Source organism: Aquila chrysaetos, chromosome 3 (genome assembly GCF_900496995.4).
Source record: "Aquila chrysaetos chrysaetos chromosome 3, bAquChr1.4, whole genome shotgun sequence".
Lineage (NCBI taxonomy): Eukaryota > Metazoa > Chordata > Aves > Accipitriformes > Accipitridae > Aquila > Aquila chrysaetos.
Window position 1 is genome coordinate 62055950 of NC_044006.1, and position 11987 is coordinate 62067936.

At 43.4% G+C, this 11987-nt stretch overlaps 1 protein-coding gene across 14 annotated transcripts in view; it reads left to right on the top strand.

Moving 5' to 3' along the window:
* JCAD (junctional cadherin 5 associated) overlaps positions 1 to 10826 on the top strand; it is a 63555-nt gene extending 52729 nt beyond the window's left edge. For 9 of the 14 annotated variants that reach the window (XM_041122435.1, XM_041122440.1, XM_041122441.1 and 6 more), the window contains 2 exons: positions 785 to 4437; positions 8459 to 10826. In XM_041122435.1, the coding sequence (XP_040978369.1) occupies positions 785 to 4437; positions 8459 to 8493 (3688 nt within the window). In that variant the 3' untranslated portion in view covers positions 8494 to 10826. Of the gene's footprint in view, positions 1 to 784; positions 8437 to 8458 lie in introns of those variants that run through there. The other 5 variants (XM_030009470.2, XM_030009469.2, XM_041122436.1 and 2 more) reach the window with 1 other exon arrangement.
* Positions 10827 to 11987: the final 1161 nt, after the last annotated feature.

An 11987-nucleotide genomic window follows, 5' to 3' on the forward strand; every position in this document is an offset into this window, starting at 1 on the left:
AGAACCTATTCTGTTCATGTAAATCTGTGTTCTGAATTTCTAATCCGCAATCAAATGTCTAATGTCTTTCCTATTTCAGTAATAGATTGCCGGAGTTAATCCCTCTTTTATTTAAGAATTTTATACTTCTTTTGAGGTATTTTAGATTTTAAATATTGGTTCCATCTTAATCAGAACTGTGCAGATACATTACCGTTGTTGTGGCATATGTCATTTCATCCAAAGCACTTTGAAGAAATTTGTTCCCTTGGAAAGATGAACAAGAATCGACGCTGGAAATTACATGTTTAATTTCGGCTTTTATACTAGGATGCAAATTATGTTTCTCATGGAATATATTTTATGAAATAGCCCTCTACCTGTTCTCCCTACCTCTGCTTTTTGAATTCCTATTAAACTTGCGTACCACAGTAGTCCCCTTGACATGTATACATTCTGATGTAGCAGAGCGCAGAAATAAGTTCAACACAATAATTTCTGGTTTTCTGGTGTCCATTGAGAAGTGCTGTGCATGTTTACACAGCATGTAACTGTGTGCATTTGTTTCTCTTTCTAACAGCTTTGCATAGCTAACAACATGCCAGCAGAGCATCGGTCCCTTCCTTTACTCATGTTAATGACTGACTTTTAAATCCTCTCATTAAAATCATAAAGTCATCTGGTTGCAAATAGATTACACAAACCCCATTGGCATAACTCAACATTTGACCTCCTAATGGCGTTACCATAAGAGAAAGAAAGGGCATCTGTGCAAACTGCCTGTGACACTGCGTTTCTTTTTCAGGGTTTATGACAGGCCTCAATTAGCATGGTCTTCCCAGCCCAAGACTGATAAAGATCTTGCCTACTGGAGAAGACGAGGACAGGACTTCAGTGTGCTCCTAGGCTATTCCCAGAAAGCCGGTGTGGAAATGAAAGGCCTGGCTGCAGCCCCGGGGGCAGCCCGGCACCCCAAGGAGAGTCAGCTGAAGGTGGGGACAGGCGCAGGGTACAGCAGAAGAAGCGGCTTGCAGGAGAGCTGCAAAGTGCCCAGCGACTGCACATGGCAAAGTCTGGGAATGGAAAGCTGGAACCAGCCAAAAAAGGTGGGGAGGCAAATGTCTGAGGGTGACAGGGAGAAGCTGCTTCAAGAGCTGTATTCACTGACCCTGGGAGACAGCGTACTGAGCACCCACAACAAAGGGAAATCGCAGTCGTTGCCGAGGGTCCTTTCACCCGAGAGCATGAGGTGCGTGGAAATGCCCTCCCTGACCAACAGTAACAACTCGCTCAGCGTAACTAAAACCCCCTCCTATCCCCCAAACAGACTGAGTGTGGAACCAGCCAAGCACCACGAAACGGGAGGCCATTTCCTTCCCCTGGTGAAACCCAAGTATGGGAGACCTCTCAAGCCTCCATCCTACGAACTGCAGCGGCAGACCAGGGCACCTGCGGAAACCACAGGTTTCCAGGACCACTACCACAAAGATGAACCCATCTCCTGCTTAGCCAAAGTTAATGAGCCAAGGCAAGATGCTTGCATTCAAGACTCTGGTTTGGAGCCCCCGGTCTATGTACCTCCTCCTTCTTACAAATCCCCACCTCACCAAAACGTGACCCCACATCCCCTCAGTGAAGTGCCTAACACCGACATGTACGCCAGCAGCGATCAGCAGAGTCCTGCAGAGCGGGTTGTCCCCTGCCAACGACCAGCCGTGAACACTTTTGAAGCGGGGGGTGACCCTTGCAAAGACAACCATCTTCCTCACAGGAAGCAAAGCCATGCAAGGCGCCCTGCTGACTACCTGCGTTCTGTTCAGTATATTCCCTTTGATGATCCTCGGATACGACATATTAAAATTGCACCACCAGAAGGTCTGCAGGACAGCGCTAAATACACTGAAAATGCATGTAGTCCCAGTTCTGGTGCTTTGCAAGAGAGAGATCTTGAAGTACAGTACAACAGTGCCTTTTTGGATGCATCAAACTTGTCCAAATCTGCAAAGGGAGAAAGAACTTCCGACAGCTCCACCCATAGCAACAGATGGTTGGCACCATCCATCCGAGATCAGGAAAACTGTGCCTTGCTGGACCAAAGAGACAGTTGTAGCACAACTAATCACAGCCCCCGTAACGAAGCCAGCGCGGAGTACACAAAAGGCAAACTTTCTGTAAGAAATTCACATATGGACAGCACCTGTGAGACTGTTACAAAAGTGAAAAAGATTGAACCTGGAACTGGGATGCAGAGCAAAAAGAGTTCAAAGAAAAAAATGAATGAAACTATATTTTGTTTGGTCTCTATCCCAGTTAAATCAGAATCCAATCTGCCAGATACAGATAGGAACAACAACATAACCCAGAGCCCTGATAAGAATGGGTTTGATAACAATGGAGCTTTGCAAGAACAAAGTCTCTTAAGTATGTCTTCAACGGACTTGGAGTTACAAGCACTTACAGGAAGCATGACCAATAAAAATGAGTTACAAAAACAAGAGCTGTGGAGACCAGAGGAGTTCAAACAAATGAATGACCTCAGATTTATTCAGCCTACAAAACACAGAGAGCTCAAATACTCTGGCTCCTGGCCAGGTGATCAGTACAAAGACCAACAGACACAGACCAGTTTCGCCGAAGAACCTAAAAGCCCACAATTTTTACATGGTACAAAGCCTGGGCAGCCCAACAGTAACAAACTGCTGTCTCCAAAGCTTCTAGGATGTACAGCATCCATGACAGGGTCAAAACAGACAGCGTTACCTTCTGATGAGAGAAGCTGCAGACAGAGCGCTTACGGTATGAAGGGTCAGATGTACCTCAGCCAGTCTAGCAACAGTGCGTTTTCCAGGACTGCCACCTCAGTCCTTCAGGCCCCCTCCCTAAAAGCCCACCAGAGCCAGCCCATGCCCCTCCAGGAGAGGGAAACTGGCCTTCTTTCCAAGGTGGATGTAGTTAAGGGAGAAGCAGGTGTTGCCTGCAACAGTAAAGAGCTGTTTGGGCAGTTCCTGTTGAAGCCTGTAAGTCGCCGTCCCTGGGACGCAATAAGTGAGCTGGAAAGTTTTAACAAGGAGCTGCAAGGGCAGGAGGAGAGCACAAGCAGTGAAGAAGATTTGGAAAGTGCTGCGGCTTCTCCGCAGGCAGGTGCCCTTATGCAGAGGAGGGTGTCCAGAAATGAGAAGTCAAACCAGGAGCCAAAACATGGTGGGAAATCGGCAACGGTTGTGCCAGAGGTGCCTGTATTTAAGTCAGGAAGAGTTAAAAGTAAGTCTGAAAGTTGGAGTGTGGGGACGGAGCATGGTGGTGAGCCAGGCTGCACTGGCTCTCAAGGCTCCTCGCAGCCAGGAGGGAGCAGTGAAGGAGTCGGGCCAGCAGATGGAAGTCTGATAACAGAAATGAGGACAGGGGAAGCCAAGAGCAGAACAAGCAAACAGCCAGTTCCTGTGGGCCCTCTCAACAGAGTTTTGTCCAGTAGCCCAAGCAGTTCATGTCACAGTAATCCTTTCAATAACCCTGTCTTGCAGGAGATGAGTGAAGACCAAAATTACCTAGACTTTGTTAAACTGAGCAAAGGTGCAACTCCCACAAATGATACGGTATTAGAGAAAAGCTCGGTAGTACGCTTGTCACTAACAAAGAGGAACCAAGGGCGCTCTGAGCCGGATTTGAGGTCAGTGGGACTTGATGTAGCCCCAGGACATGGTGCTAACAGTTCTGATCACTCTTCAAATGCAAAGGCAGTGGAAATCCCTGTGAATGAGTCATTGCAGGCAAGAGCTGCAAGAATTTTAGGTATAGATATAGCAGTAGAGTCTCTCCTTCCAGCTGACCACGTTGGGCCCCAGCCAGGCACTCGCCCTGCAAACAGTGCCCAGGACTTCAAGTCATCAGTGGGGAGCACAGTAAGTGACAAAGAAGGAAAAAAAGAGGGTTCTTATGAAGGCAGACGAAAGTGTGGCTGGACAGAGAGTGCTCTCTTTGTGGGAGTGGGAGGCCAATCTTTATATCCTGATGAATGCCAGACCACTCACCAGGAAGCCAGCACTAAAACACTGGTAACTGAGCAAGTTCTTGAACAACCTGCAAGTCCCAGCCAAGGTGAGGACCAAAACTTTGTTTGCAAGTCAGCTGTGTATCAGCATTCAGAAAAGAGAATGAGAAACACCTCAAAGGTGATAGAGACACTGCAAGGCAAGCTCACTTCTCCACCTAGCCGGACTGCCATGGATCGCTTAGTGCGAATGAAAGAAGTTGACTCTGTGTCCCGAATGAGACGTCTGAGCATTAAGAGCGCAGACTCGGGAGAGGAGGTGGATGAGGAGAAGCTGTTGAGGGTACAGGAGGAGAGAGGAAGCAAACTGGCAAGCTCAGGGGCTGTTTCCAAGCGTGTTATCTCTCTCAGTGAAAATGGATATTTAGGTGGAATGGACAAGAAGAAGATCGACAGAGATTTTTCTTTAGGTAAGACCCTATTATGGGGGATCCAAATGAGTACTGCTTCCTTATGTAATGGCCATGATCGGTTTGCATATGCCCACATAATGCTGCTCAAATAGTAACAGGCTGTGGGTGGTACTACCTCCGTCTGGTTGCCACTCCCTTTGCTCTCCTTGTGGAAGAGATAGCGTGAGTGTTCTCTGATCCCATTTTAGGAAAAGTTACTGTAAAACTCACTTGTGATACTGAAACTCATTCACAGAGACTGAAGCGCTCCCTGAGGTCTTATCTCTATCTAATTGTTTCAGGGAATGGCCAGCTTCAAACAGCAGAGTTCAAAGATAGTCACTCTAGTGCCAGTGTTTGGGAACATGTGATTTAATTACAGCCTCTCCTTGAATACCCATTTTTTTCCCTCTCTAATACTTAAGTAGACACATACTATATCAGAGTTAAGAAGAAACTAAAAATAAAAATCTGATGTTCTTCTGCAAAACCTCTGGGAAATGGCTGCATTAAGGGGCCTGGAAAATTCTCTCTCTCTCTCATGAATATTTTCCAGATCAGATGTTGAGAATAACTGTTATCCCCAGGTCAAATGGAAAGTTGACTTTTTCAGTGAACACCTTTTTTTTTTTTTTTTTTGGTGTTCCTCATCTTTCAGAAACATATAAACTTGTGTAGTCCATATGCATCCCCAAAGTAACATGAGCTGTTCTCTCTCTGAAACAGTTTTCATATGGCATTGTGTTGAACAACTGAAAATCAGTTGTTGCCATAGATTTGTGTAAAGGGATAAATCTCCCAGGCCACCTGTCTAGTCCATTAAATTAATTGGAGTGAGCAAATGTATGGTGTGAAAGTTGTTAAATTAATACTAATCTCCTCCTTCCTTTTTCCATCCTCTCTGTAACAGCTGACACTCTACCTTGAAGTCTTTACAGGTTGTTCATTAAACCTCATCGATATAAATCTGTTCACAGTTTTCCAGTACAGAGGGAGTGAAATGAAATGGACCATACTTTAAAGTGGATTTATGTATTTCCATCCAAAGAGAAATATTTGTTTGAGTTCTAAGTATTGACTTCTGCAGTCTTGCAGCCTTTCCCTTCATGTCTTTTTCTGTATCCCACAGCTCTGTGTCTTTTGCTGCTCTGAACTGTATTTCTCTAGACCAGATTTTCCAAACAGGCTAATTCAGCTTTCTTGTACCCATCAGGTCTAGTACACCCCACATGCATTTCATATGCTTTCCTCCCTTGGGGTTTCTGCTGGAGTGAAGAAAATAACTGTTGTGGTGACATGACTTCAGGGATGTATCAAAAGAGATTGTGTGTGTTTCATTGGAGAGTTATTCTGCAGTAAATTAGGTCTAAATTTATCCCTCTTGCTGACAATGCCAGGCTTGTATTCTGCAGTGTGTTCCCATTGCAGCAGTTCCCTCGCAGATGTAACAGCCCTCCCCACGACTGGATAGCGTGGATGTCCCTTCCTGCTGTGTACATCCAGTACTGCAGGGTAACACGCACTCACACAGGGCGGGAAGGCATCTCCTCCACTGGCTTCTTCCCATCCAAAAAACTCCTGATTTGTGGATGGCCACAAGATCTTCACCTTACCTTAATGGAGCAGGACTGAAGATTCATGTTTGTAGAAAGGCCCAATGTTGTGTCTTCCTCTGTTAACTCACTCCAACTTCCAGACTAGGTCACTGGTACCATTGAAAGCCAAAACGAGAATCCTGGAAAACCATTGTATTTGTTGCTTTTAAAATGTAAATATTGCTAAAGGTCATTCTATTTGGAGCGAGGTAGGGTGATGTTAATCTTATAATTGCAGACTGAGCCTGTCGTAGAGGCTAGAGGCCTTAGCAGAAGCAGGTTTTCACATGTCTAATGCAGCTTGGCAGATGAACAGTCATCTCTCAGAGTGAGAGCTCTGCCGAAACTCAGTGCAAGAAGCTGATCTTACTATGCAAATACTGCCATTAGAAGAACATCGCCAAATGTTCCCAAATGCACTGGATGTCTTTTCTCCTTTGCTGTTTGAAGACTGCTTCCATGAGGCTGCTGATCTGGCTTTGTTTCCGTAGAGAACAATTCAAATGAGCTTAACCAAATGTTGAATAAACATTTCTGTATCAGTGCTAGAACTCCAAAGTTTGTCCCCCCAGCACTGTTATGTAGCCTAGCAGTCTGCCCTTTTGTGTCCTCGGTTTAGGTGCTGAGGGTGTGGGTAAGCTTTCAAGGAATAAACTGAGCCATGCAGAGGCTCCATGTCTTGTGGCCTGATTTTCTCCCCCCTGCCACTCCCTGAAACAGTGAGTACCTGCAATTTTGTGGGGAGTTCTGTTAGTGTGAATGTGTCTGGTCTTAGGAAAATCAGGCTTCTGAAATGTGAATCCATTTTTATTCTTAGGTAGACCTCACACAGAAGAGTTCAGAATTTTTGTACGTTCTAGCAGTTTAGATGGCAAATTATTTACAATTGAAAAAATGTTACTGCTTTACAGGCATCTTCCCACACCATCAGTGCATTAAGCTTAGAAAGATGCAGCGTTATCCTGGAGTGCACTAGCCCTCAAAAACTTTTTATCTCTTGATTTTTTTGCATTCGTGTGGTGTCTGTTCTTGAAGTTTGGAAATATCAGAAGAGGTTGAATAGTGATGAGCAGTTCTGAAAACATAGGTGTTGCTGGCACAGACTCCTTTCTTGGCTGGCCTAGCAATTTGAGGAGAGTGGGCAAGAGAAGCGATAAAGGATCCTGCACCAGGAATCCACCCACTGGGCCCAAATGCAGAAGTTCTTTCTTAGCCAGTCCCCCCTTGATGTGAGTCTGGATGCTGCAGATGGACACTTGCACACAGGAGTAAAAATTTCCCTCTGAGGATTTTTATGCTTGTTTGAATGAAGACATTCACTCACATCAACATAAAAGTCCTGAGGGTGAACGTTTTACTCCAAAGTGTGATATTTATGTGTGCAACTATTTTCATGCTCAACTGTTTAAATGTGATGCTGTGGGAGTACAGCCTACAGGAGGGACGTTTAAGGTTAGCACAAATACCCAGGTTGCATAAGAGCAGCAAGTAGCACATGATAGCACGGGCTGCAGTGCCGGTTTGTCCAGGCCCCTGTGTGCCTACAGACGCCTCTGTAGATAGCCCTGGTTCCTCCATGCCATGACCATGCATCCCAAGGAGCCTAGGGTAAGTCAGACATGTGCATGATGGTACAGGGCAGGCAGATCTCACAAGGCAAAGCCCTTTCATTGCAGTCCTATCCCAGAGTCACAAGGGTGAAGGAAAAGGCTCTTATCTGCTCACTTCATGGCCAATGCTGGGGTAAATCCAATTAAAAAATCTGATAGAAGAGTGTCCTTGGGGATTCTGGAAAAGAAAAAGTGTGGCCTGTTCTGTGAACTGACAAGAGGTAGGCTGAAAATGAAGACCAATGTTAGTAAGGCAGTCCAGTGCTTTAGTGAATAATGTTCAAAATGTGAGCTGCAGTTTTGCTGACTGAAGCGAGACAGTCTGACCATAAGTGATGCAACACAGCTGTGCTTTCCTGCATTCTGTTGAATTAATCTGAAACCAAGGATGTGCAATGAAATGAAAAGATCCTAATGACTGGATGGCATCATCACTTCTTCAGCCAGCCTTAAACACCCTGCTAGGATGCTTAAAGCATTTACTTGTACTTAGTGTTCAGTACAAGGGGGAGCAAATCTTACATCTTTCTCTCCCTGTCAAAGCATCTGAAAACCAGAAGTAATCACTTAGCATTCAGTGCGCTTGTTCCTACCTACCCAAGGCTTCCCAAATTCTATCTCCATGCATTTGATCCAAGTTGCTCCCAAATTACACTGGTGTAAATAGAGAATTTGGGTCAGGACTGTAGTATGTGTCTTTAAGGCTGTAAGTCCAGTATTAGCTTCTTTTTTTAATAAAAACTAGGGAAAAGATGTCTCATTTCTGCAGCTAGCAATGATGTTGAATAGATTTCACAATACATTATTAATAGTGTTTTCTTGGTTTTTTTTCAGATACGTATGACCCCACCAAAGTTGAAAAGGTGTGAGATGAACGAAGAGAATAGAGAGATTTCAGCTCTACTAAGAATGTTTCACTGATTTTTTTTCTAGGTGCTTTTTTTTGGTTTTTTGTTCTTTGATGCTTGGAAATTGCCTCCATTTGTGGTGTTCATGGTGTACTGATAATGCCTTTACCACTGCCACTAGGAATTAGCTATTTGTATCTGGAACTGTTGCGGAGACCACAGAAAAATCTGACTTCTACATTGGAACCATCTGGCTTTGTAGCGTTAAGACTTAATACCTACCGTTGGCAAAGAGTTTTTATCTGAACACTATTTCAGTCTTCAGCGGGGATGATGAAATGCATGAAGTGAGGCTTTTGAGCTTTCTCTTTGGTGTAAATGTGAACGTGGGAGATTAGTGAAATGATTTTTAAAAGAATGTGAATTTATAAGCTAAACTTCTAACTATCTACAGTCTAAACTTTGTTTAACTTAAGGGATTTTTGGCCATACGTACAAAGTGCTGCTGCACTACATGGGGGAAGGAATGTGAGAGAATGGTAGTGAAGACTGATTGTGAAATTATTTCTGACTTCCAGAGTCTGAATTTTCTCGGATTAAATACTTACTTGCCACCTAGAGAGAAGAAAAGCAAAAACCCCAAAGCTTCTAAAAGATGGAAGACTTTTGTAGTACAGTGTACAGAACGTGTAATTATTATAGTAGCTGGCAACTAGTGTTTCAAACCAATGCAAAGTATACCACTGGCTGTTTTGCACTCAGTATTACCTATTTTTGTTTTGTTGTTTAGAAATTCTTTATATGAAAGAATAGTAGCTGGTTTAAAATAGCCCATTTTAACAAAGTAACTATATTTCTTGTTACAGAATACTATCTATTTTTCTACGATGTAAACAATTGCTAACAAGTGGCAAGTATAAAGAAGTGTTATTATTATTATTATTATTATTATTATTATTATATTTTAAGAAGACTTATCCCTTTGAGTGAAGGTGCCCCAAGCAGATTTCACTTGTATATCTTAATGCACACTCCATATTGCCACATACTCAGTAGTGCCACCTTATTTTGTTCTGAAAAGAGCCATGTATGTATGTATGTATGTATGTACTACAGGGTGAATTTCTATTTTTCGCCACTCAACCCTTGGATTGTTCTTCTTGGAGCCACTTTCTGAAACACAGCTGAGAACAGTCCAGGCTGGTGTTGCTGCCATTATACTCCAGTGACCGTGATTACCAAAAAGTGGGTTTGGATCTTTGTCCCGGTGTGTCTGAACGGCTCAGATAAAATACCTGGTTTCCTTCTTTTACTTTGTCCCCTTTTACGGATTATGGGTTTGGATTAGGCCAGTGTATAAAAATAAACAAAACTAGGTTTAATTCTTCCCTGAAGTCAACTGATGTTGCTGGGGAGGAGTTCAGGTGTCTTCTTGATGGCATTTAAATACATGGCTTTAAGTATATTTTACCTGCACACACAAATGCATGAATTACAGAGTTCATAATAAAGCCTGTGCATTCTGCTCTTTGCTACTGAATTAGCCTGCATAGTATCTGTGTCTTTAAAGCCTTTATGTCCACTCCTGTGTGTTTTTTTATAAGTACCTGTGTACTAACATTCTTCTGATGACTTTTTCATGTACTTCACTGGTCTATTCTACTGACCTTTTCTGGGTTTTAGCATAATTTTATTTTTTAAAATCTTCTAATTTCTTGAAATATTTTTTCCTAAGTCTGTAATTTGGAAAGAACGATGGGGAAAAACACTCATCCTGTGTTTTGGCAGCAAGAATTTCTTGTCTGTAACACATGATTCTGTTACATATGGACTATTTAAAGCTTGTTTGAAAAGAAAATGTGTTGTATAATTTATTTTGTTAACTCTCGTGCATGTTGTGTAGCAATACTTGTTGACAAACTGTTCCCACTACTCTTACTATATCCACCTTTCTTCATCACCATCTAGGACATCTGGGGGCTAGTAAACAGCTACAAAACATGTTTCACCCCTTCCCCCCACCCCAATTCTGCCCATAAAAAACCAGTTCTTAAAAAGAACTGCTTCAGCTCTCATCATCCCACTTACTAGAAAAGCTGAAATGCCTAGCAATAGCTTGAAAGTTTTAGTTTGTCCTTGATTTCTGGAGAACTGTAAATTATCCCATATAACCAGTCCTGCTACCTTCAGTTCATGCTTCTGTGGAACAAGAGTTTTCTGTGCATTTTATTTTCTTGGGGGGGGGGGGGCATTAATTGATTCTGCAACATGTCTGTTTCATCAGTCATGTCAAGTAATTACTTTTCCAAAGCACATAAACAGCCAAGATCTTAAAAAAAAGAAAGAAAGAAAGAAATAGGAAGCAGCAATATTGCAGGGAAGGTTTTATTGGCTAAGAATGAGAAATGAAAACCTAGAAAATTAGTAAGCTTTGTTTTCCAGTAGTATGTGACTGACCAGTGGATAAAAGACTGGAGTTACTACAGTTAGTACTGCTTTAAAAATGGTGTATTCCTCTAACAACACTGGTTGTTCCATTTGATACTATGATACAGACAACTAAGAAAAACATGGAGTACAGTTTTATGAATGATTGTGCCTCTGTGTTTCTACAGTACCCATGCCATAATTAAAATGTCAGCTATCAGATTGGGCTGGATGGTACCATAGCTGAACACTTTTCCAGAAGCCTTTTGCCAGTTGCAAACAGCAGTCAACAGCAAGCTCCTTTTACACCAGATGTAGTTAAAAAACAGTAAATGGTGACTTTCAGTGCCTGTGTCAATGGGTGCATTAAACTGTCATGGCAACAACTGTCACTGTAATGGCAAGGGCAGGAGCTCAGGGCTGAGCAGATGCAGAGGAGGAGGTTGTGGCAGTCTGTTTCCAGTGCCTCCTGCAATGCAGTTGTGTGACTGCAGAGCAGCAGTGAAGAACTGTGCATTTATCTTTATTCTCAGGAGGAAGAGCAGAGCTAGAACCTCAGAAATCACGTCGTTCCAAGCTGTCGTGTATCCAGCTTGTGCTGTTGCTGTACTACTGCAGCTAGGGAAGCTGAGGTTGGATGTCGGGTTATCAAAGTGCTTGGTTGGGAAGATACTGGTTTCATGAGCATTCTCAGAAATTCATGCAAAAACCCCATGCCTGGTTTATGCATTTCAAAAAAGTTTAATGGGGAGACTCCTCAGGAGATGCATAGCTAAATAGGACCTGCCATCTCCTTCCATTTAGCCTGCTGAAATCCAGAATGGAGAGTCAGCCTAAGGGGTTAGTGACAGTAACAGCAGTTGGTGGCAGTGCTAAGGTGCCAGGAAGGTACACAGCGAACCCAGAGTTTCAGGCTCTTATCTTCTGTCTGAGAAAGAAGAGTCACCCGTGAGCTTCGGGGCTTCTGAATCGTCCGAGTCCAGCTGTACTCGCCCATGCCGACAAAGAAAGGCAAGTCCCGCCGGCGCAGCAGCGGAGGGCTGCGGAGGGAGGAGGTGTTCGGGGCCAGGTTTTGAAGGTGAAAGCGC